Source organism: Labrus mixtus, chromosome 5 (assembly GCF_963584025.1).
Source record: "Labrus mixtus chromosome 5, fLabMix1.1, whole genome shotgun sequence".
NCBI lineage: Eukaryota > Metazoa > Chordata > Actinopteri > Labriformes > Labridae > Labrus > Labrus mixtus.
In genome coordinates, this window is record NC_083616.1 from 15,168,479 (window position 1) to 15,194,683 (window position 26,205).

The 26,205-nt window shown below is 41.6% G+C and overlaps 2 protein-coding genes across 2 annotated transcripts; both read right to left on the bottom strand.

Moving 5' to 3' along the window:
* Positions 1-524: 524 nt before the first annotated feature.
* Positions 525-8,264, bottom strand: erap2 (endoplasmic reticulum aminopeptidase 2). Its single transcript, XM_061038044.1, has 21 exons — positions 8,184-8,264; positions 7,213-7,563; positions 6,913-7,099; positions 6,638-6,807; positions 6,368-6,506; positions 6,155-6,289; positions 5,946-6,066; positions 5,706-5,860; positions 5,495-5,608; positions 4,791-4,922; positions 4,400-4,531; positions 3,877-3,945; positions 3,579-3,754; positions 3,386-3,465; positions 2,994-3,177; positions 2,698-2,854; positions 2,431-2,615; positions 2,122-2,283; positions 1,750-1,890; positions 1,583-1,664; positions 525-1,330 (listed from the first exon to the last, which is right to left on the bottom strand). The coding sequence occupies exons 2-21, from the start codon at positions 7,374-7,376 to the stop codon at positions 1,184-1,186; spliced, it is 2,832 nt and encodes a 943-aa protein (XP_060894027.1). The 5' UTR covers positions 7,377-7,563; positions 8,184-8,264; the 3' UTR covers positions 525-1,183.
* A 2,685-nt stretch (positions 8,265-10,949) lies between these two features.
* On the bottom strand, positions 10,950-19,391 carry rgmb (repulsive guidance molecule BMP co-receptor b). Its single transcript, XM_061038045.1, has 3 exons — positions 18,856-19,391; positions 14,562-15,109; positions 10,950-13,168 (listed from the first exon to the last, which is right to left on the bottom strand). Exons 1-3 carry the CDS (start codon positions 18,971-18,973, stop codon positions 12,428-12,430), a joined length of 1,407 nt encoding a protein of 468 aa, XP_060894028.1. The 5' UTR covers positions 18,974-19,391; the 3' UTR covers positions 10,950-12,427.
* Positions 19,392-26,205: the final 6,814 nt, after the last annotated feature.

The following is a 26,205-nucleotide window of genomic DNA, read 5'->3' on the forward strand; positions in this document are numbered from 1 at the left end:
TGCCCACCCCTGTCATAGACTGTAAGGTCCTACTATACTTATGAAGACAGTTTTGTCGCCATTTCAATCATTTTCTTTCTTACCAATATATATTGGTTTTCATTAAGCAACATAATTATAAGACAAGACAGACCTTATACAAGTGTAAAATGAACACTCCTAGATAGTGCATTTCATCACATCAGTTTAAGAGGTAGGCTACATTGTAATTGGACACAGATCATCATAAGCCTATAGGCTCCTTGCTATTTCTTGTCGTACTTAATTTCTAAAAATAAATCAGTCAAATCACTTTTAAATGCTTAACCTCAACCTCTAGCTTAACCTTACTCTATTTACAAGTTTTACTTTTACCCTTTAAACAATTCTGAACCTTATTGCCACCATGTTAAAACCAAGTCTTAGTTATAGAACATACAGTTGATATGATGAATGGCAAGTACACATAACAAATGAAAACATAGGCATAATAGTTCCCTAACACAGTCATATGTTCCATTTACCATAACTCACACAAAGGAGCCGTGATTTGCAACTCACCTTTTATTATATTAAGCATCCATTACACGATTCAACTTTGGAATCGAACTTTTTCTTATTTTATTTCAATTTTAATTTAAAAAAGGTATTATTGATAGGAGAGTTTCATAGAAACAATTTTGCCAAAGCATCACTGCAAAAATGTATCCAGAATTAAAAATGCACAATATTAAAGCAAAAATGTCTCTATCTCACAAACACACACCAATGCACACGCCTACACAGAAACACACACACCCACATAAACATCACACCATGGTATGTATACAGCTACTCATAAAAAAGTCTACTGCTGCATATTCAGTACAGTACTACCAATTACATTCAAGTTCTCTTGAAAAAAAAGATGCTTTTTCTTTCAAAACTAACAACTCTACAGTTACATTAAGAACATATATTTAGCAAATAATCACACAAATACAAATTTAACAAAAGCTTTCAATTATCATTATTACAACCTACAAATAAATCCTATCCTACAAATGATGTAGAATATAACTTAAATATTTCCGTGATGAAAATGTAGTTGCTGTCTGAAGTATTTAACAATACATGTAAGTACTCTGGAGATGAAGGGAGATGGTTTGCGTGGACAGGGCCCCTCTTTGGCTTCCATGAAACCCCACTTCTATTTCTGCTGTCTTCACTTCATTTGCTCATTAAGCCAGAGTCTCAGTGTCTCCAGGTTTCTCTGAACCCAGCGGACATTTTTCTGCACGTTGTCCAGGACAATCTGGGTTGCTCTTAGCTGAGACGCCTGCTCTTTGATGGACTCAAAAAACAACTGCACCTGAGGGTCAAACACACTGATATTTAGAAAAAAACACTAACAAACACACATGTATAGATTGCACACATTATGGTGTCTTAAAGCTAAGATGTTTAGGTCAGTAATTGTCAACCGAAACACATTCTTGAGAGGCTTTGAGTACAAACACTAGGATACGTTTCCAAGTCATTTTGAACTGGTTGACCATGGCTATCATTAATTATATTGCTATTTAAAATGCAAACAACAATGAATTTTTACTAGCACTTTCACCTCAGTGAGTTCTTCTGGAGATGAGAACTGGCCTGTGGTGCCAACAAGGATGTGTCTGATACAAGATGAGCCCAACTGGAACCTGCAGAGAAGACAGAAGTGAGTGAGTGAGTGAGTGAGTGAGTGAGTGAGTGAGTGAGTGAGTGAGTGAGTGAGTGAGTACCAACCTTTTTACCAGTGTGTCCCAGTTCTTTTTGACAAAGTTCCAGGCGAGATGATGTCCCTGTGGGTTCTTGGCCACCATCAGAATAAGAGAGGACAGGTCCTGAGATCGAATCACTTTCCCCTCCAGACCCAACTCCAACAGTCTGCAACAGAAATACACACAATATATATATGTGTATATATATATATATATATATATATATATATCACCCGATCTTTTAATTGCCTGAGTATCTAACAGTCCTAAAAAGCCTCCACATCTCTTTAACATGTCTCAAAAAGAGAGGCTATCTGTTCGCATATGTTCAATACAACATTTTATCCACATGGTGGCAGCAAAATCCAAGTGAAAATATAAAAGAAAGAAGACGTACCTGTGTAGTTTATTTGTGTCTGTGCTGCAGGTCAAAGCAAACAGAATTGTGTTTTTCTGAGCTGCAGAGAGGGAGATGTTGTATGTGTGTAGGAGTAAAGCCCAGCCATGGTCGCCCTGAGCTCCTACTGAATACACCGTTTCAGCCACATCAGTGGGCAAGCTGAGGTAAACAGAAGCAGAGACTTGAAAAAATATCCAACTATACAGTCAAGAATGGCACAAGGAATCGCTGCTGTTTATGTGAGTCATATCAGCAGGTTTTTGACTCATATTGATATGTGTAGAAATAGAATGTAGACGGACATACTTGAGAGTGCCGTTGGACTGAAGCCAGTCTTTAAAGCTCTGGCGTGCTCGCTCCACACAGGGAGGGTCATGCAGGTGGCAGGCCAGGGACAAGACTTCTGACCTCAGCCGCCGCTCTGACACAGAGCCGCTGTTGCTCCACGTCTGCTTGTCAATGACAGCACGGAAAAATCTCAGGATGTACACCTGCAACAAGAGAAACAGCATGTCAAATGAATGCATGCCGCATTAAGATGCGTATTCTAACTGTGTACTCTTTTCTTCTTACCCCGAGGTTCCTTGTAAGATCAGATTCGTTTAGTTTTTCGACCATCCGGTAAAAGAACTCCAGGTAGCCCAGTCCTTGGAGCAGAGGAACAGTGTGGTTCTCCAACCCCAGGTAACCAATCAGGTCTAAGGCTTTACTCAGTGGAAGATGACCTGCTCTTTAGAGGCATATATGAACACATTTAAATGGTTATGTGCCTGTACAGTAGGGATAATAAAATTAGTTTGGTTTGTGGGTCACTCTGTCTCTATTGTTGTCTCACACAAACCCACTAACACACGCAGATATATGCTTACGTCACCAGTTGGAAGGCGTTGTGTATCAACTGAGTCCTGTCTTTGTAGCTCAGAGCTGTGTGGTTTTTCCTCAGCAGGTTGGTCATCTCATCCCAACCGCTGTCCTCATAATGAACCACATAATATCCTGTCATGTCACTGTTGACTTTCACCCAGCTGACTTCCTCCCCTATATTTATACTGTCTATATGACACATAAAAAACAAAGAGAGGTTAATTAACTAACTGATGGCAAAGCACTGATGAAGGTACAAATAAAATATATTTATTAAGCAAGTTTATTTTTTAAAAGCATTTACTTCATATTTATTAATTGTCTATCTACCAGTGTATTTGAGTTTTATAAGTTGGAAAATGACTAAAATATGACATTTAGGTTTTACTGCTGTTACCTGTGAGGGTTGTCATCAGGTGTCTGTGGATTGTGCTAGAAGCATCTGTCTTGTATGTTAAAGGGATGTGCCAAAGAAAACTATACAAGAGAAGAGAGCGTCACTTGAAATGCAAAGTTTGAATCTAGGAAGCTTAAAATGTATGCAAGGATAAGACCAACAAACAAGAGTATGCTGTTTAGTGCATGCTCACCCCTGCTGCACTGTGGACCACAGGGGGTCAGAGGGCAGCACAGTCCTCAGGAACCTTTCCTGTCTGAGCAGCAGGCGAGACCCCGCCCTCTTTACTCTCACCAGAGGAATCCCCTTCTGCAGAGTCCAAGTGTTCATCATGGCAGTCAGGTCCAGGTGTTCCCCTGCAAACAGGTACTGTAGGAGACAATTAGAGATCAACATGTGTTAACACAAAAACCACAAAGTCAGAATCTATTGTTGTAAAGGTTAAATTAAGGGCGATGGGATGCGTGGTTGAAGTTTAAATGGTAACTGACTGCATTTTTTGAGGCCTGGCTGCTGCTGTAACAGTGTCTCCCTGAAATGAAATCCTCCTCTGCGCAGGTCTGTAAAACAAAAGCAAAAATTTTAGCATATAGATTACAAGTGACCATGTAAGTGTTTTAGAATTTAATTATGATATTCCACTTTCATGAAAGCTGTTGATTTCATTTTCTTTTGATCCAATAAGAAAATAAACTGAAGATTTAAAATGCATCACACAGGATCCCATGTCTGCTTTCATATTTGTCAATGGCTTGTTACTGTGGATTCATAATCAATAACCATTGCATTTCTGGGCTAATAAACCAAACATACGATGGTAATAACAACAGACATGGTCTTCACTTTGATTAATAACATGCCTGTAGGAACTATCAAGTCTCACTGATTTATAAACCAGAGCTAAATAAATGGTAAAAATAAATTATTGTCTCAAAGGAAAAAGAAAACGCACATCTAAAACCCTAGAAGATAAAAAAAAAAAGGTCCACACAGTGATGAAATGTGAGTTTTTACATTGGCTAGGCTGTCCCACAGGTCCTGATTGTGTGCGTTTGTGTAGCTGTATTTGCGTAGGTATCGTACTATCCCACTCTGGAACACGTCCTCTGTCAAAAAGTGTCGCAGCATGTGCAGAACACATGCTCCCTGAAGGGGGGGGGGGGGGGGGGGGGAGAGAGAGAGAGAGAAAAAGGTATTTTTAATCCAGGGGTCATTAGAGACTCGGTATCAGGTTTGTGTCAAGGCAGGATGAATTTTGTCAGTCAGGAACATTAAAACTTGGGATTTTCTGTCAAAAAATAAATATAGAGATCTGTAGTTACGCAGTAGCAACTGTCATTGTCAAGAGGCTCAATGCCTATTTCTTTCAAACCAGTGTAACCCAAATGTTGTAATAAATGCATACTTTTTCATAGGAGACTGTGTCAAACATCTCGTTGATCTGAGTGGGGTCCTCTGCTGGGCTTGATATCGCCCGAGAGGAGTTCAGCGAATCAAGACCAACTGCTGCAAAACAGGTGTGCAGTAAATATTCCTCCTGCAAGATGAAGCACAGAATACACAGTCAGAGCTCAAGGGCTTCATATTGATCCAGAAATCTTCATATACAACAGTGAGTTCCAAAACAAAAAAGTATGGACAAAAAGGCACTCCATGCATTTGATAGAGTACAAATGTGTATCACAACACCGAAGCCAGGTATTCTGAATCTGTCAGTTAACATTACAGCAGACTGTAAGTGTCTTTATTAATCGATAGTACAGTATATCTCAGAATCACTCAGCACACTGTTATTTCACTGGTTGCATTATAAATTTAAACATGTAGATACATGTAAAAGTAGCTTGTCTGTGGTATCCAAGGATGCAAACAAAGTAGCAGAGTAAAGGATAATGTTTTTTTTTTTTTTGGAAACCGTCTACTTTCAGTTAAGATGTGATACTTTTAGAATTTCTGATCTGTCGTTATTACTTTTTCAACTATTTACTGCTTGTATAACTGTTGTATAAAAGAAATGATATAAGAGAAATATCACTCTTGAGGTCCTGATTTACTGAATATCAGCTTATATTGATATTGGTTACAACTTTGTTTAAATAAAGCACTTACTACTTTAAGGTCAGGGTACGTGGCCTCCACTGAAGTGAACTCCATGTATCGGGCAAATCCTTCATTGAGCCAGATATCATTCCACCAGACCATGGTCACCAAGTTACCAAACCACTACAGAAGAGAGTGTTGTTAACTTTCTGCACTCTTCCTGAAATTCACATGAGCATAATGGAGTTCAAAAACTATACAGGCATGTAATATCTCTCACCTGATGGGCAAGCTCATGGCCAATCACCATGGTAACCCAGAGTTTATCAGAAACAGAGGATGTGAGGGGATCAAAAAGAAGGCTGGTCTCTCTGTAGGTGGTCAAACCCCAGTTCTCCATAGCACCTGACTGAAAGTCTGGGATTGCTATCAGATCTACAGTGAAGAAAGGCAGGGGAAACAGAAAAATAATTAACAACAACAAAAAAGAAGAAATGCTGTGTGGCTGAACAAAGAGTACCTTGTTTTGGTAGAGGATAGTTAATGTTGAAATACTCCTCATAGAAGTCTAACATTTTGACAGCAACCTCCAGGGCATAGTGTGTTTGCTGAATCTTCTCAGGGGCAGCATAAATGGAAACCTACAGATACAAAGCGGAATATAAACCCCCACCTGTAAAAAACCTTATATTGGTTTTAAGAAGTTAAGAAATGGCAGAGGCACCACACCTGCACCCCAGAAGATGTTGTTGCAGTGACGGATTTGAAGTCACAGACGACAAAAGCCACGAGGTATGTGCTCATCTTAACGCTCACATCAAAGTGGTCCTCAAGCAGGTCATCATTGAAATGAACGGTCTTAACCTGAAATACATCAACAATTCACTGCAGCCTTTTTATCCAAACATTAAAATGTTTATTGTTACTATTTTAAAAACTCACCACAGGCATGTTGGACAGAGAGATGAACTCTGGATTCCTTCTTATCCGAACCGTGAATTTGGCCTTGAAGCTCGGCTCATCGAAACACGGGAAGGCCATTCGAGCACTTGTGGGCTCAAAGTGAGACGAAGCTAAACTTCTGCAAGGGGACATTGGAAGACACTTGTATTGTGAAGAAAACGTACAATTGTAGCTGGACTCCCCCCCGCCCTTACATGTAATACATTTATATTTATAAAGTTTGCAGTGAAATAATCGATCTCCTCTCACCTTGTCTCTCCTGTGCTGGTTCTGTAGCTGCTCTTATAAAGGCCATAGAAGCCCTCTGCTAGTTTTGCTGCAAACTCAATATACAGAAAGTACTTTTGCCCACTAGTGAGCACCCGCGGGGAGAAAATACCAATCTGCTCATGGGAAGGGTTATAAAGAACGGGAAGAACCTATGAAGAGAAAACACCGGACATACAGTATTTTCAGATTCCGATTTTTTTGGTGACATGTAAGGAACAATAAGAGATAACAAGGAGTTTTTGGTTTACAGCTACCTGGTCAGACAGGTGAGCAAGGTTTTGGTCCAGTATGGTGGCTTTAGTGATGTTAAGACCCTTGCTGTGCAAGACAACCCAGTTTGTGTTGTTCTGGACATCAATCTGGATCTGCACTGACCCATTGAAACTGAGACTGGTGAGGTTTGGATGCAGGAGTAGGTCGTAGTGAAGAGGATTAATGTACCTAAGACAAAGTACATGTTCAGGTTTTTTATACAGCCACTCGTAAATATATGTTCAGCAATATTCTTGTAAACTCAGCATGTGGGTATAAAACAAACACAGTGTGAGGGATACCTTGGCAGGCGAAGGCGGCTCCAGGGGAAGGAAAGATTATCAGGACCCAGAGGAGACTGTTCTCCCACAGGGTGAGGAGGAGTGGATGTTTTTTTAGAGGTGGGCTGAGACCCCACAAGACAGAGATGGAGGACACACAGCACTAATGTTTTTAACAACACCATTATAGAGAACCTGTTCTTCCAACACTGATTGAAAAAATAAGGAAATGGTGTAACTAATAGCTGGTCTTATACTTAGTCATATCCCAAAATTGAGGAGTGATGAAGGACTAAACTGTGGTGGTGAGTGTTGATCACCTTCAGGATATGGTTGGAGGAAAATATCTATTCAGTAACATGTTCCTTGTACCTAAAAGAAAAAAGGACAGGATTAAAATCTGAAACATTTGAATGAGTCTCACTATGAGATGTCTTCCCACCTTTTTCATACAGGTTTTATGGCTTTGGTTACGGTTTCAAAGGTTACTGTCTGAACAAAACTACTCATGAAGTTTAGTATTATAAACTTCATCCAAAATAAATTTAAAATGTTTTCCCTACAAAGGTTTCAATTTCAGACATTGAAAGCATCACACGTAGCCTACATTTTGTTGAGCGAGCAGTTTATAGCCTACTGGCAAACTGAGCTGCTTTCAGATTTTAGGCTGAAAACATAACACATCTCAGCCTGTGGAAATCAAGCATGTGACAAACGGACCACATGATTTTCCATGCGGATAAACAAGATGAGGACACAGCTAAAACTGTGAGGTGACAACAGCTGCAGGAGCAGAACTACAGGAGTTCAAATGAGGCTGTCCATGCAGCGGCTGACAAGATAAAGACTGTGTTAACTTTAACAACAAATTCACCTGAAGTCGAACACGTGTTATAAAGTACGAAGTTAGTAAAGTCACTTGTGTCTTGGATCGGCTCCAGAGGTCATGGTTTATGAAAATGAAGCACAAACAACTATCAAAAAGCTTTTACCTCGATCATCGTTGCTTTATCATTCTTCCTGATGTTAACTTTCACTTTCTCTTTTCAGCTCAGCTCCCGCCCACTGCAACAGCAGACAAACTATAAATGCGCATTTGTAAGGATGTGATTGTGGGGGAGAAATACAAGTTAAGTATGTCTTAAAAATATACTGTAGCCTACATATTTAATATTTTAAATGACTACTAGATCATGTCTCAGTGCACCTGTGAATTAAAGTTAAATATTATAGAAGTGTTTAATAGTACATTTCAACTGGCACACATGTCACACACTTTAGTCTACAGTCAACATTGTGTGTGTGTGTGTGTGTGTGTGTGTGTGTGTGTGCGCGCGTGCGTGTGTGGTGTGTGGTGTGTGTGTGTGTGTGTGGGGTGTGTGTGTGTGTGTGTGTTGATATTATCAGTCTCTTACCTCAGATCTAACAGCTTTTGCAGGTGTGTCTCCAGTTGTTCAGAAGACTCAACTGGATTTCTACAGTCTGTTACTTTGCTGTTCATTATTGTTCTCCCTCTGTGTGTGTGTGTGTGTGTGTGTGTGTGTGTGTGTGTGTGTGTGTGTGTGTGTGTGTGTGTGTGTGTGTGCGCGCGCGCGCGCGCGCGTGTGGAGGGGTATCCATTGTCAGTATAAGGTCACAACAAAGAGGAATTTCAGTCCAGTCCCCCACAATGCAATGCTCCTGGCAAAGCCAAACTGCCTGCCCCCATTTCTAACACACTCAAATACACAAGGTACTCAAACACATATACACACAAACACACACACACACACACACACGCACACACCAAACTGTAAACAGTGAAGCAACTCAAAACAATTCAGACATGACTGAGCCTCACAGCGGACTATTTTACCTTCCTATTATCTATTTATGGACAGGTAAGTCATTTCAATTTATTAATAACAACCATGTTGTGTTATTTGTTTAAATATGCAAAAAAAATAAAGTTATCTTTTTTTAATCGTTGTTAAAAACACGGCCAACATGTTTGAGTTGAACATCAAGTAAATGCAAAACATTTCTTTTGTAAAGACCAAAATCAGAAAATAGTCTTGTTTTTAATCATTCCTGAAGTATTTTTATTACAAATTCAGAGAAAATATAAAGAGTATACAACTTTTTCTACTTAAGTAAAGGCTTTCAAATCTCCAAAACCTAAGAAATATTGAAGCACAAACATAAATCGTTGACATTTTTGGAGTTAAATCTAGAAGATTATGTTTCAATGCATTAGAGATTTAATCTGAAACTCTTTTTATCCTTGTGTAGCGTTTGATGTCCATATTATCAATTCTTACTTCACCATCTTAAAAACTTCTCATTTTAAACCATTGCTTCATCACAGACCTGTTTTTCATTCATTTGCATTTATTGTTTCATTTAATCCAGTTGATAGCCTTTATTTAGCTCTCACCTCAGCCTAAGCATATCGTTTCTTTTTGTTAATCCTTTCTCACCTGATCCTCCATCTTCCCTCAGGAGGAGTAGAGGGAGACATGCTGGCTTCTCTCGCTCCGGTCCACCTGTCAGGTGAAAGACTCGGCTGGACAATGCTGGTCTGTATGGTCTCTGAGTTCAGGACAGGGCACCTAGAGGTAAACTGGAGGTCACCATCAGAATGTCACATGTCCAGCTCGCCGTTCAGACTCTCTGTAAAAAGTAAGCATCGCAGCCACAGTGCTGTGGCAATCATCACTGTGGCCAGCAGAGACTGGCCATCGTACAGCTGCTCTGTGACTCAAAGACGACGGGCCAAAGTGATCAGGAGACATCATACATCCTCAGTAGGTAGGACTGAAGACAATCAGGTGTGAGGACACCAGAGGTTTTTTTCAATCTTTAACACTAACAAACAAATGTAACTTAATGTTTAATTAACACATTTTTATAAAATCAGGTCATCAAGACAAGTTCTGCTATGAAGAGGAAGAGACGGGAGGTAAATCTTTTCTAGCAAACTTTTTTTTAAATCCTGGGGACTCAAATTGCAAATGTTGTCTCATATGTCGGTCTGTGTGGTTTGATTTCCAGACGTGGTTGTTTGGACTAACACAGTGGTTGTCCTGATACTGAGGCTGCTTCTCTTTAAAATAATCATCTTTAACACGTTGATGACCACATACGCTGTTATTAAGTGGTAAGAGATACATCTGTTGACTTTATTATGACTTATCTTCATAGTGTTGTCAAACTGTGTGAAATGTGTCTTATGTTACACAATGTGTAAGTGTCTCAAAGATCTTAACCATGAATTTGAACTTTCAGATGATTGGAAAAGGAGGCCCACAGATGAACCATGTGACCTTAAAAGGAATCAAACCAAGAGGAAAACTCTTTCTTGTCTGAAGTCACCGAGGGGGTTGGGCACAGTCCACTCTTGAAGTTAACTTTGATAGAACGTTTGTACGCTGTGTTTTGGACTTGAATCTTGTATCAATGCTAAGTTATCAGGATCACTGAGCAGCAGGTCTCAATGCTCTGAGTTTTTGGCGCGCCTTTTCTTGCTGACAGCCAGGTGTTTGCAGACTGTGACAGTTGACGACAGATTATGTTTGTGAGGGCAGACCTGGTATCTGATCCAAACTTAACCTCAGACAGGTGGGTTAGCGCACATTGTGCTATGCATATGTTTGAGAAAAACTCTGTCTTACTTATTTTTTCAACTTACTTGGATTGTTGGGAGGACTTAAGTCAAGATTGTTGGTAGTTTACAAAAAGAAACAATTAGCTTGAATGTGACATAAATAAACAGAAAGGAAACTTGAACCATTTTGTATTTATTGTTTTTTAAATAAAACGCTTGCACACCGTTTTTTTGAGCACCTTGAGTAACACAGACATAGCAACAAAGCACCACTAAGTGGCAGTACAATCACATCTGACATTATTTAAATTATTATCCAACAGCAAGAATATGGAGCTTCACTTCCTCTACAGGACTCTACGATCATAAATAAGTTAAGTATTTCAACATTGATCAGCCACTCTTCACCAAAGTGACACGCACAAGATGCCCAAAACTGAAAACCAACTCATACATCCAACCAAATGGGGCATAATACTACAGAAAGTTACATGTTATAAGGCTCATAGTCTGAAGGGTCTATTAGATATTTAATAGTATACATTTTCCACAACACACAGCTGGTTTGCAGTGTTTTGTATCTTTAATGTATCCCAGTTAGGAGCAGCTCTTCAATCCTGGCTTTAGGAGTAAAACTGTCTACAGTAGAAACATTTAAACACAGAGAGAGTGAGGAGGAGACGTGCTGGTTTAAACAGTGAGTTCTGGATTTTTTTTGTACATTAAACCATAAATTAACTTTCTTTGGCTCAAATTAAACAAAGAACACACTGAGCCTGTTTGTCACAGACTCTAGGCAAAAAAAAAAAGGGGGAACACCTGCAACATGATTCTCAGAGGAATAAAAAAACACTGACACAGCCACACACACACACATGTGCACACACTCATTCACATATATTTGAAATCAGGACTGAGAGAAAACAACATACTCAAAGAGCAACATAAAGTAATGGCATTTGCTTTAAAGAAAAATCACAATACATTCAAAAGATAACTCACATTGTCTGATGTTACAGGGGACGCTGAGTCAAATCAGCTACTGGAAGAATGATGCATTTGAACAAATATCGCAGCTCCTTGGATTCAACAGACTTTTAGTTCAAATGGATCAAAAGTCAAATTATAGGTGGCTCTGAAGTGAACCATCAGCGATTTTGGTGGAGAAAGCAAGTGATGAAGAAACACTGATGTAGATTTGTAAAAAAAAAAAAAAAAATCTAAATAAAGTGCTTCTGTTAAAACATCCTCTGTCTGAGGTATTAAAGAAAGATCACATGAAATGACACAAAAAAAGAAACCCTACGGCATTACACTGTGCACTGAAGACAAGCTATTTACAGTTTAGAGAGTATATCCACACTCTCTTCACCCACTCAGGTACATGTGTGTCTCTGTCAAGTGTCCTTTCCAAAGATGATGACAGATTTAAAAAAGCCTTTATTACATGTTCAGTGTTATTCACCAGACGACTGATTCTAAGGGTAAGATGCAGTTCTTCTACAAAAAATCTGGTTCCCAGTAAGTGTCCAGCCTGCTGCTTCCTCTCTATGTGAGACAGGTGAGTGATCAGTAACAGTGCTCATAAAAAAAACTCTCTCTCTCTAGTGCGCTGCACCCCCACACACACAAAGAGTCCCGCTCCCTATCTTACATCAGTGCTAAGATCACAGCACACAGCAGGACAGCTGGAGAACCACAGCACAAGGTGGACAAAGCAGAGCTGCGAGGGTAGATCCTCCATCTATCCTGGTGAGGGTGGAGACTCTCCATGTCTTTCTGGGCACTGTACGCGGCCACAGTGAAGTTAGCATCCCCGGTGGTTAGGAGGTCAAACACACAGGAGTGATAGTAAATGTCCTGCACCTCCAGCTGTTCCCTGCATCGCTCCTTTGCCCCCTCTACCCCGAAGACCTGCATGGCACCGTAGGGGGATGCTTGTGTCTGTGAGGCGTATTCGGGCCTACGCAGCTGCTGAAGCTGCAGGCCAAGCGCAGGAGGGGAGAGAGGCAGGGGAAGGTGCCCCGCCTGGTCTATTCGCTCTCCGCTGGGGCAGCCGTTCAGACACAGCTGCAGGTCCTGGGTGGCATCGTAGGCTTGAGCCAGCTCCTCTGGGATCCGCACTGCAAGGGTCAGGTAGCGGCCCAGCTGGCGAACGATCACTGTTACACCAATGTATCCAGCGTGCAGCTCCACATGTCGCCCGGGGCTGCGCTCAGATATCCACAGAGCCCGGACTTTTCCGGCTGAACCGTCTGCACCTGCAGATGTGTGAATGGGGTCTCCACTACTGATTGTCCCATCATCGAAGGCAGCAGGGAGGCCGTCTGTAACTGCCTGGTACACCCTCTGCTCTGTGCACCCCTCATACGGTTTAAAGATGATGGTGACCTATAGAGAGGGAAAGACAGAGCATCAGGTTAACTCCAGTAACTTGATCAATTCAAAATTGTGTTTTATTAATGAAAAACGTACAGTGCAAGAAATGATTCAACTATACAAACAACTGAATCAGTGTTTGAAAATCATTAAGCTATTTGAACAAAAATTTGAACAACTATTTTTAGCTTCATATGTATATCATCTAGTCAATAAAACATCTTGTTGTTTGGGCAAAAACAAGCTATTTGAAGACTACACTTTGCCCTGGGAATGAGGGATTTTTTTTAAAGACGCAAGCCTGTTAATGATGAGGTTTTCAAAATAAATGATTTGGCAATAACTTTATTTAGTTTTTCAAGTAACTTCTTAAACAGGATCATATCCCGTATAAGTGAATAGTTAATTAATTTAGCATCTTTTGGTTGAAAGTTGAGCCTCTCTTTTTTTATATTTATATGACTTAAGTTTAACCTTGAACAAATGAATGACGAACAAAAAACCCAGTATACTTGAAAATGAGAAAGCCATTAAGCCTGGAGGGCTTGAGTGTGTGTGTGTGTGTGTGTGTGTGTGTGTGTGGTTGTGTGTGTGTGTGTGTGTGTGTGTGTCCCTAATAATCGTGACTAATAACTTGCCCCACCTTTGACACAAGGTCAAAACTTCAGCTCCACAGTTTAGCAAACCTGCTATTTGCTTAATGTGTGTCTGTGTGTGCCAGTGTGCGCATGACTAAGTGTCTGCAAGGGTGTGTATGTGTTTTAATAATTAAAGCTATCGACTGAGCAAGAGAGGCTAGATCATCGAGGGAAGCATCAACAAAGCTCCTTTAACACCACAAAGATCACCTTGTGTGGCTTGTAATCCATTTGGTGATGTTTGTGTGTGTCTTTTTTTGTCATACAAGGATATAGTTCTTTAACCCATAAAGTAGTTTGAAATATGTGAAAGCTAAGCTACTTAAGAGACCCACACACTAACAAGGACTTGCAGACACACAAACACACACACACACACACACACACACACAAAGTAAACAGTGGGTCCTTTCACACATATCATTCCATGTTATTAGAGGTCAGGCTGCATGCAACCATTAACCCAGTTAGGTTTCCAACACAGCTGCAGTTACAAGAAGAAGGACACACAACCACTCACACAGACGAGTCTGACTGACAAAAAGAGATAGAAAGAGAGATAGAGTTGTAGAATGTGAAGAAAAAGTTTTCCAGACACAAAATGAATCTAAAAGAGGACATTTATAAATAATGATATAAAATGTTTCTCGCTAACACACAAAATACATCAGAGATTATATAGATTACATCAGCTACTTTCATTTAAACTTCTCCAGCCCTTTAAACTAATTAGAACGTCAAAAACTTTTTTATTGTTCTCATCTCACCTTGTTGGTTGCTGTGGCACTGGAGCCAGGCACCACAGGGACATTAGTGACCTGCACCGACAGATAGTCATTGTCAATAAGAGGCCACGCCCCCTCCACCTTACATGTCTGGAAGCTGTCCTTAAATGTCCTCAGGTGTGGGTCCCCGAACAGCCCACAGAACAGGTACCCAGCCCGAGAGTGGCTATGGGTGTGGCTGTGAGCATGGGTGTGTGTGTGCACGTGGGAGTGTGTGTGTGCGTGCTGGGTTCGACTGTGGTAATTGCAGGGCTCGTGCAGCACCTCGGGGTGCGTGGAGGACGTCGGCCCGTCTCTGGAGCAGTTCCTCTGGCTCATGAGGTCTGAGATGCCCAACACGGCCGAGTGGAAGACCAGGTTCCCCCGGCAGGATTTGGCGGTCCTCTGGGTGCAGGCCGAGTACGCACGTAGAGCCTTGCAGAACTCTGTGTGGAAGCCATCCACAGCTGGGGTCAGGTGGGACGTGAGAGAGACAAAGTCAGTGGTGCACTTCTGGATACGACACTGAGGGGTGACAACCTGGCACTGACCTGAGGAGAGAGAGATGCAGAAGAATGTTGGAAACATAATGTTAATACAGTGATAGACAATCAGCCAAAACATCTGTTATAGTATAGGCATTTGATGCATTAATAGCTGGATTTCACTGAGAATTGAAGGTTTGTGTGCATGAAAGACAACTAAGATAACTGCTTGCAGACGACTTTGAACTTCAACACACAAAGCTACCGGCCTGTTACATTCAACCTAATAAAATTGGAAAAAGAACTGGCTGCAGGATGAAAGTCTTGATCAATCAGCCGGCTGCTCTGTGAGTGTAATAAAGCTGAAGTGTAATAAACCAAAGAGCAGCCAGAGGGAGAAGATAAAGAAGTTTTTTTTTTTTTCCACCAGCACTGAGATAATACTGCTTGCATAGTCAGGGAACACAAAACACAAACAGTATAAAAGACACAGAGAGTAAGACAACACAAGGTGTGCCGTGCATACTAACAGACCACCTGACTTGTTCACTTTTAGTGAGATTCAGTGGTCATTTTTTGCGGGCATTGTATATGTGATCTTGTGTATAGCTTAAACACACACACACAAAAACTGAAAAACCCATGATCATGAAATTGCATTAAACAAATGGAACTTTTAACTATATTTGTGTTTGTTGATAGATGGACACCACAGGAATGCATCCGAAAGACTCCATGTTCTACCATTTACACAGATACGCTGGAAAAACAGTTTTATCTGAAAAAGTCCCTGATGCTTTTATCCAATACTACATTTCTGAATTCAACAAGGGTCAAACCAGCCTTTTATATCACAGATCATCAGAGAGAGAGGGAGAGGGAGTCAGAGCGAGAGAGAGAGATTAGAGACCAGACCTAATGCATCAGTCACAGCATGCTCCTATTAGATTAGGCTGGAGAGAGGCTCTGCAGAGTATGGGCAGCTGCACACACACAAACACACACACACACACACACAGCTTTCTTAGAAAGAATGTGAGTCGTGCTTCCATTAAAAGGCACAAACAGTTCGTGATCTTCAGATGGTGGGATGATCAAAAGCAAAACCAGAGAGAACGTGTTTTTCACTGAAATCAACAGATTCTTTTAATGTCACACCATCGCTTAACAACCAGAAGTTTCCACTGACACGCACACAGCACACTTCTTTGTACATGTATTTGATTTTGGGGGCATGAAGGAGTCGAGTGCCACCATTTGGGGGCAGTAGTGTTCTGAGTTTTAGAGAACAGGGGTGCAGGTACAGACCCCCACTCACACAACGCTTCAGAATCTCTCTCCTGCCTGTTAAATACTGACACCAACCCACACAAGCCATATACACACACATACACAGACGGCCTGCCATGCCAGCAACCACTGTACAGACAGTCTGAGTACTGAGGACACATTGTGTCTTTGACTTGCACTCCAACAGCCTCCTTCTCTCCCTCCATCTGAGCTGCAGAACCCAAATACCGCTTGCAATCTAATCAGAGCGAGTTTATTCTCTTCGAGGGTATCAGAATCATGAGCAGCACGAAAAACATACAAAAGCCCTCATTCAGAGACAGATGACGTAGCAAGAAGGGAGTTCACCCTGAAACTGATGGACCTGGGTTCAACTTGGCGGCTTATAATAAATGTTGAAACCTTTCCGAGAGCATATCTGCTTTAGTTTCCAAACATCTACAAAGCTAAGCATGCGACCCTGTAAGCACAAGTAGATTTCAAAGCACAATTTTGGTCTTGAAGGCGTCCCATCATCCTTCCTTTGTGAAGTCCTCCTCTTAAGCTTCCTTTCTAAGCATGCACAGCTGTACTTTCAAAAGAAAAGCCAATCCATGCATACAAATAAGCAATTTGTGGTAACTTGAGTTGTGCTGATGAATACTGAATTGAGAAAATAGACTTATATAGAGAATAAAGAACTCCTCATGTGAGGAGATTATACACAAGGGCCATTTAACACGTCTAGAGTCTGGTTTGTTTCATCCACAGGAGTACGTTTTTTAATATAGACACCATTAGAAAAACTTCCTCTAAAGTATGAAACAATATTACTCACTCGATTCCATTCTCCCAGCTGTTTTGTTCATCTCATAGGTCTCATCTTTTCTCCTACAGATTGTTCTTTCCCCTGAGCTCAAACATTTACTCCCATCAGCACTATTCTAATACAGCAGGGCTCTGATGTGTTTTAAGCCTGCAGCCCTCTCAGTCTGATTCCCCGGTCACCTCTCTTCATCACTTCCCGAGGCTCTCTCACTCCCATCAGACAGAGGTCAAAAGATCCTCCAGCTGGATCTCTTGGGTCGACGGCTTCGATTCTTTGTCTCCCTATACCCGACAAGCCTCCAACTTCTCTGATATCTTGAGATCAAGAGAGGATCTACTGGGATCATCTCTCAAACTGAGGGACTAACTCTGTGAAGTGCTTATTGATCACCTTGTTGTGTGCACTCTAGCACACTGAGCTCAAATCACACAAACAGCACCTGCAAGCTAAGAGACACAAAGCTTCACAGGAGCAGTACAGCATGCACTCGACACTAAGAGCGAACAATAGTCCACATTCCAGACTCTTGGTCCAAACAGACACATGGAACGACAATGAAATATGCCCAAATACCTTGAAATGTACAAGTTAAAACAGATAAAAACATTCTGTTTGGTAAAACGCTCAAAAATCACACACATTCTTTCCATATGACGCACGTGGAGCAGAAGGTGCCAAAAGGGTCTTTAATGTGGAGTGGGTCTCTCTGTTCCCACAAGAGAGCAGGGGCTGTTTTGTCCTGCTGCCTGGGCTGTGTTAAACTAATTACTGGAGGTGTGACTGCTCAACAGACAGCCGCCACAACAGCCGACCCCCTGCACACACAGCAACACACAGAGGAGGCTTCTGGAAAGAGGACGTTATATACAGCTTCTGGATGAAAAATCCATTGTGTCTTTAACAAAGCAATGATGTGAGTCACAGTTAAACTTGACAATAATTATAGTGACATTTTAAGTGTCGATATTCCTAACAAACACCTTTGATTTTTAATAAACACATTTCTACTGAATTTAATTCTTTGTTTTTCCGTCCAGTATTTGGCTTTAATCTTGTAGTTATAATAACATTAACAATCACAGAAACAGGAGGCTGCTGTTCAGAAAAGCTTTCTTAGTGCTCATTTGTTAAGATTCTAGATTTTCTAACTTTTTAAATCATTTCTGATGCTGGATTTTTTGTGATTCTCATCATGCAACTGTGGACATCAGCGCATTCAAAATCAGGTGTAAGATTTAAAACACAATTCAGCCCTGAAGCAAACTTTGCAAAATCTTTTTCCACATGGGATGGATTATGTTTTTTTTTTCAGTTTAGTGTTCTTATTGAAGCTGTATTTTTGCTCATGAGGAGAGGTAGTCACCCACTCTTCCCTTCTCTTCCCCTCCTCCATGAGCCATTAAGGGGCAGACAGGAGAATGACGGCCCAGGAGAGAGGAGGAGAAACTCGATCCGTCCACATACTGCTGCACTGCCGCTGGAGAGAGAGCCATTGTCAGGCAGTACTTGGCCCAACACAATGATTACTAACACTTAATAACTAATAAAGTATCTCTGATGACGTTTAATGTAACAGACTGAAGGGGAATGTTGTTACTGGTGTACTTGTTGTAGCAAACAGTAATCAGTGCGTATTTGGATAACCAAGTGCGTAAAATTGCACGTTAGTTTCTAATGACACTAGTGGTTGCAGTGGTGCGGTGTAGTTGGTTACCTAAGTGAGCTCCGCAGCAGAGAGCGATGATCAGCAGCAGCAGTGGCCGGAAACGGCGCAGCAGAGACGGGGAGGCGAGGCGCTCAGCCCCGCGGCAACAGCATCCGGCTCTCCCCATCCCCGTCCATGCAGGGCCAGGAGGGGAGAGAGCACAGACCTTCGAGGGGCGAGGAAGGGTGGTGTCCAGGCCTTCTCACTTCTTCTGCTTCTTCTTCTTCTTCTTCTTCCTCTTCTTCCTCACTCTTCTCTCCTTCCTCTCCTCCTCGGGTGCGCAGGGGCATTAAAACACAGCTGCTCCGCGGAATGCAGGGCGGAGGGGGAGGAAAGGCAAAGAGAGGAAAAACAAAGTAGACGCAGAAGTCCCTCCGACAACACTTTTACTTGACAAATCCACGCGAGCAAGTGATAAAAGTGCACGACCTCCACGGGTGGACTTTTGCCTCGATTGGGATCACTCCGTGCTTTGCTTTCTCGTCCCAAACACGCACAATCACATCTCTCTCTCTTCCTCAGCAGGCCGGGGTTTCTCCTCCACTCCTCCCCTTTCACTTTCTCCTCCTCCTCCACTGCTCCCCCGACAAATCAATGGAGAATCAACCAAACGCTGTTGGCGGAAAACCCGCCTATTACCAACCCCAACCATACACACTCACACGGGGAGAAAGAGAGTGAGGGTCTAACAAGTAGGCCTAAATGAAGAAGCAGCAGATAAAAGTAGAAAAACGTTGGTGAGATGCCATTCAATCTTTAAACAGACGGGAATAATGGCTTTCCGATGTTGTGCTGCCAATATTTTTATTTGGCTGATCGAGACGAGATAGAATTTGTTTCTTATCGCGATGTCTATTAAAACATTTAGGGTGCTACTATTGCTTTATCTATTAGGCCTCCCACAGCAACTTATATTTCAAATGATAACCACAATCAATCACTATAGTCATCATAAGCATTATTGTCTTAAACATTTTAAGAACTGCTTTATTGTGTAGAAAAAAAGAGACAAATATTTGAAGTGAATTAGCTCAAATATTTTAATCAGATTCCACTGGAGTCACAAACTGTCCCGTAACCCAACTTTGTTTGTACAGAGAGATAAAATAAACACTCTTCATTATCCAAGACCGAATACATAAAAATCATGTTATATGTCCAGAGCAAATCAACTTCCATGATTAATGTTTGATGGTTGAGGAACCATATTGTAGAAGGCAATAGGCTTCCTTCTTATTATACTATAGGCTAACTGTTGTCTTAGTGTCTTTTTTTTTAATGCACAAGCTTCTCCAAACTAAATGCCTCGGTAGTGGGATAAATAAAGATGTCCAGCCATCCATTTTCTTCAGCTTATCCGAGGTCGGGTCGCGGTGGCAGCAGGCGCAGCAAGTCAACCCAGACTTCCCTCTCCCCAGCAACGCTTTCCAGCTCCTCCTGGGGGATTCCGAGGCTTTCCCAGGCGGGATATAATCCCTCCAGCGAACTCTGGGTCTATCCCGGTGTCCCAGTTCGGCATGTCCTGAAAACCTCCAAAAGGAGGCATCCTAATCAGATGCCCAAACCACCTCAACTGGCTCCTTTCGATGCGAAGGAGTAGCGGCTCTACTCCGAGCTCCCCCCGAATGTCCGAGCTCCTCACCTTATCTCTAACCTCTCCACCCTCCGGAGGAAACTAATTTCGGCCGCTGGTATCTGCGATCTTATTCTCTACCCATAGCTCATGACCATAGGTGAGGGTTGCAACAAAGATCAATGATAAATCGAGAGGTTTGCCTTCAGGCTCGGCTCCCTCTTCATCACAGTGGTCCGGTACAACGCCTGCATTACTGCTGAGTCCGAGCCAATCCGTCTGTCAATCTCACGGCCCAATGCCTGCTGGAGGTCCCAGCATGAGGAAGCCAACAAAACCACATCATCTGCAAAAAGCAGAGATGAGATTTTGAGGACCCCCGAACTGGATCAACAACACTGAAGAGGCGTGTCAGCCAAGACAGACCAACAATGTCCAGAGCCTTTAGCGTCTTGGGTCGCATCTCACCCACACCTGGCGCCTTGCCACTGAGGAGCTTCTAACTGCCTCAGTGACCTCTGCCAACCTCGTGTTGCCTGTGTTCAGGAGTTCCTCAAAGTATTCCTTCCACTGCCCAACAATGCCCCCAGTCACCAGCACTTTTTGGGTTTGCCAGGTCTTTCCGGAAGCCTTCCTCGCCATCTGTTCCAAGTCACCACCAGGTCAGTTGACAGCTCTGCTCCCCTCTTCACCCAAGTGTCCAAAACATACGGCCGCAGATCTAAAGAAACAACTACAAATCTTTGGCCTTGGGTGTTCTGGTACCAGGTACATTCATGAACATCCCTATGTTCAAACGTGGTGTTTGTTACGTCCAATCCATGATTAGCACAGAAGTCCAACAACAAAACACCACTCAGGTCCAGATCAAGAAGGCCGTTCCTCCAAATCACACACCTCCAGGTGTCTACATCGTTGCCCATGTGAGCGCTGAAGTCCCCCAGTAGAACTACAAAGTCCCCAGGGGGATCCACTTCCAGGACCCCACCCGGAGACACCAGGAAAGGCGTGATCTCCAAACTGCTGTTGGGTGCATTTAACCTCTGAGCTTTCCTCTCAGCAACCTGAAGTCCCAGAGAGTTAACCCTATCGTTAACCAGGGAAAACTCCAACCCAGCTGAGTCGGGTTCTTGTGAGTATCCCCACAACCACCCGGCGCCTCTCACCCTTGGTAACTCCAGAAATGGAGAGGAGCAGCCCCTCTCCAGGAGTTTGGTTCCAGAACCGGTGCTGTGTCTTCAGGTGAGCCCAACTATATCTAGCTGGTAGCGCACCAGCTCCGGCTCCTTCCCCGGCAGAGAGGGGGCGTTCCACTTCCCGAGAACTTGTCTGCGCCACCGGGGATTAGCATGCCCACGCCGACCCCCATGCCTCTCCTGACCCCTTAGTTTGATTGATTAGTGTATCCATCCATAACAAAACTCCAATTATTTAATTCTTATGATGTTTGCTCATTATGAGACTGCACATGTTCATGCACCCACACCAAAAACAAAACAGATAAAAACAGAGAATAACACAATAATCTGGAGAGTCCATGTTGATTTGCAACCCTGGAATTGATCACTTTTAATACAGGATGAATTCCTGTTTTCCTCACAGACATCATTCTGCTGCATGAAGTCTCTAATTTCTTTGATCCACTGTCCAAATGAGCTTGATATTTTTCAAGGAGAAAAGTTCTTAATTGGGCAGATATTCACTATCCATTTAATGGCTAACTCCATGTTTGATTTCTTGCTATAAACTTTCTAATGACACCCTCTGGAAGTATTCATCAAACTTTTAACTTTAATAAAATTAATGATGTTGCAGCTGAAACAAGTTGTGCAACAACCCTCCTCTGCATCCAATAGGAAAACGTTTATCTCTCCTAACTTAATTGAAAAAAGACAAACATAGTAAAGGTAAAGGGAGCGCCTGTGCGACTGAAAACAGTCCAGACATAAACAGACACCAAACTGTTCACACGGTAACAGTCGTAAATTTGAACAGTCAGAGCTGCAGGAGGTAGGAGGGGAGCAGACGGTGTAAACAGCCTCCGGCCTTAAAGACGTTGAACACTGCACACTGTTATATTTCAACATAAGCAGTGCCTTTGCTATTGTTCTTGTCACCTACACTATCATTCATTAATGAATAACTCTCTGCAAGTTGTTGAATTGATTTCTTATTAACTTTTTATTGCAGAGAAGTTAAACCTTCAAACTCCTCTATTCTTGAGCTGGAAAGGTTTCAAAGATAGTTCTGAAGTATCCATGCATCTAGATTATTTTTTTTATTCTTAATTGTGCAGATACAGATGCAGATTGTGTTTGTTCTTGTATTTCTCTGGAAGCTTGTTCGGATACTTGTGTATGCAGGACTGTTTATGCTAAAGCAGTAATCCTCTGCCCCCCCCCGACCTGCTGTGCCACACTAGCCTGCTCGTATGTGTATATGTCCATATGTGTGAAAATATGTGACTGTATGGTGTGTGTGTGTGTGTGTGTGTGTGTGTGTGTGTGTGTGTGTGTGTGTGTGTGTGTGTGTGTGTGTGTGTGTGTGTGTGTGTGTGTTGTACAGCAAACAGAGTGTCTTTGTGGCTGATATTTTATGTGGTGTGTGTCATAGCCAGGTACTTTCACTGTAAATGACTCAACCAGTATGCACGCTCACATCGCTGTCTTGTGTGACTTGCTGCTGATTGTGTGAGTAAACACACAAGGGTTTGACACAAAATGTGTCCAACAGAAATGATATGAGCAACTCAAACAGAATCTGAACAGTTTCGATGAGTAACTGTCTTAACTGTGTTGACCCTCTGCCACTACATGAGTAAAGTACTGTCACTTTTCTTAGGCAGTTCCAGTAGATACTTCTTTATACTTCAACTCCACTTCAATTAAGAGACTGAAACATTAACTTTCTACTTCTTTATAATTCATTACACAGCTGAATTTACTTGATACTTTTTAGATTCAATTTATGATCACTTTCTCAAAGCATTGAGAAATGTACACTAGAATAAATAGTTAGAATATTCACTTCACTACGTGTTGCATTCATGTTAATGCATTAGTATCAATAACAGAGTAACACTGTCCTGTAAACAGGGGACTTCTGCTTCTTAAGATATATAATAAAATATATTTAAATATGATTGTTAATCTGCTGTTGACTGTTAAATAAGGGCACAATCATCCCCAACAAACAATGTCTTTGCAGTTTTATAAACCTACATAAAGTAGTGGAAAATAATCAGTTTGGTCTTTGGAAGACAGGATAAGAGAAACACAGTATACAGTATCCTTTGACCAAATTACAAAGATATGTTTATGAGGAAAGAGTCGGGTTAATGTAGGTACACAAATGTAAAGAACACATTATATAATTGAAATCTCCTTTATAAGACATTTTGATCAAGAAATGCCCCATATTATACCTGAAGTGTGTCCATACCACCATTATCGAAATGTTAAATGGGGGAGAGAATATCTTTTGGAGGACGGCGACTTCTCTCACGTCCACAAAGATGGAGAAATAATGCTCATAACTTATTCTAAAATAAAACCAACTAAGACATTAAAAGCGTATTTTCCCCTTCATTTTCCAGCCAGCTGTGCAACCTGGACATGAGATATTGAGACCAGATTTAAAAAGCAGCTATCTCACAGTTAAACCTCTGTGACCTGTTAGCTCTCTCGAGTAGGAAGCAGATGAACGTTTCATTTACATGAACACAGAACAGTTAATTCAATTATGTGTGTGCATATGGTGCTATTCATTATGACTAATATCATATTTCATTCCAATCATCCATCCACCTACACACACACACACATCTGGATACCATATGACCCGATCCATGTTGTTTAATTCCATATTTCATACTAATTCATTTAATCAATTACACACAGCTGAGACTTGAGAGCAGAGGAGCCTGAAATACACACATCCAGGCACACACAAAACCAAATACACACACACTTCTACAGAGCTGTTCTGCCTCGTCACACACACATTCACTCAGTGAGCCTCAGGCACAAAGACAGTCTGTTTCCAAACGTCCAGCTTGTCTTCACCTCCACACCTCTGCCTCCCTTCTCCACTTCTACCTCTCTCCACCCCCCACCCCATCACGCCGACTCCAAACAACCCGTCATTCAACAAATGGCTCTCGCAACTCCATGCACACCTGTCTCTGCATGTGTGAGTGTGTATATGTTGAGAGTTTGCATTGTTGCTCACATGTCAAAGGCTGTAGCGCTTAAAGAAACTGAAAGATGTTGCACTGTCACTCACAGATGAGCACACACATGAAGTGGTGGAAAAAGAACAAAAATGTTCGTAAAAAAAGTAATACAACATTGTTATAACACGTTACTGCTCACAATGTTACTGAGGTAAAAGTAAAGTTAAAAAAAAAAAAAACAATAATAGTAAAAATACTGTAATATGGCCCATTTCTAAGTTAAGAAACACATCCAATCCCCATTCAGAAACAACCCTATAGCCAACCAAAACATGAACATTGACCTAAATACAGACAGGGGACAGGGTCTCTACAGTCACAGGCTCCATCACATATGTATGGAGGCCCATAAGTGATGATTGATTACTTTTGTACAAGTCTATATTTTGTTTTTCAGGAAAAAGCTACTGACTCTATCTATCTTCTTTTTTTTCTTGTATTTTTGGGCTTTTTGTGCCTTTATTGGAGAGATAGGACAGTGGATAGAGTAGGGCATCAGGGAGAGAGAGAGAGTGGGGAATGACATGCAGTAAAGGAGCCACAGGTAAGATTAGAATCTGGGCTGCCCGCTTGGAGACCTACAGCCTCCATACATGGGGCAAGCGCACTAACCACTGCGCCACCAGCTGACTCTAACTGTTGAAAACAAATGTATGGCACATTGAAACACTAGAATTAAAGACAACTTTTAACTTAATGTTAGAAAATACCTGAATATATTGAATAATATCATGGAATGAGGGGGCTTGCTTATGAAGCACATTAGAATAAAGGAAACAGGAAGCCTGTTTTAAATAGTGAACTGCACTGTGGAAACTCAGAGAACTTCGGTGGGCACCAAAATGCACCAACCAAATCCTACATAACGCTGCTTTAAGTAGCACAATAAGTAAAGATACCTTAATATTTTAGTTAAGTTCATTTTAGACTGACTTAGATTCTTTCTATCACTGCATAGTCAATCCATGCAGCCATTTTTCATACCATCAACAGCAACACAAAAACACACACAGACACAATTCCCAGAATTCCAGGCTAACTGAAGGGTGGTAAAGGTAAATGGAGACTACAAGTGTGTGTGTGTTTATATTCCTAACACGAGACGATAACAGAAAAGATAAAATCCAGGTATCAAAGCCCAGGGTAATACGAGTGGAAACCTTATCCTATAATAGCCTGTTTGATAGCAGCTTCACTGCCAGCCAAACTCATGTTGTGTTTTACTTTATTTGAACTTATCAGCCTGTGCTGCACTTTCATTCATCTGGTACAAAGACTGAGGTCTCTTTCAGATGCTTCAATGGAAAAAGAGTCAGGGTGAGAGCACTAGAACATTTATCCCTCTCTCAATTTATTGTAACGAGAATTCCTTTTGTGGAGATTATCACATTGATCCATATGTACTCTCACTCTTAGAATGGTCTTTCCATAGCAGCCCATTGCTTTTCCTTGACTGACTAGAACTGACGTAAACCCAAAATACTATCGTGACACTAAAATAGGAACAAATCAGAAAAAGTACAACACATGATAACAGTGCCTTCACTCCTAC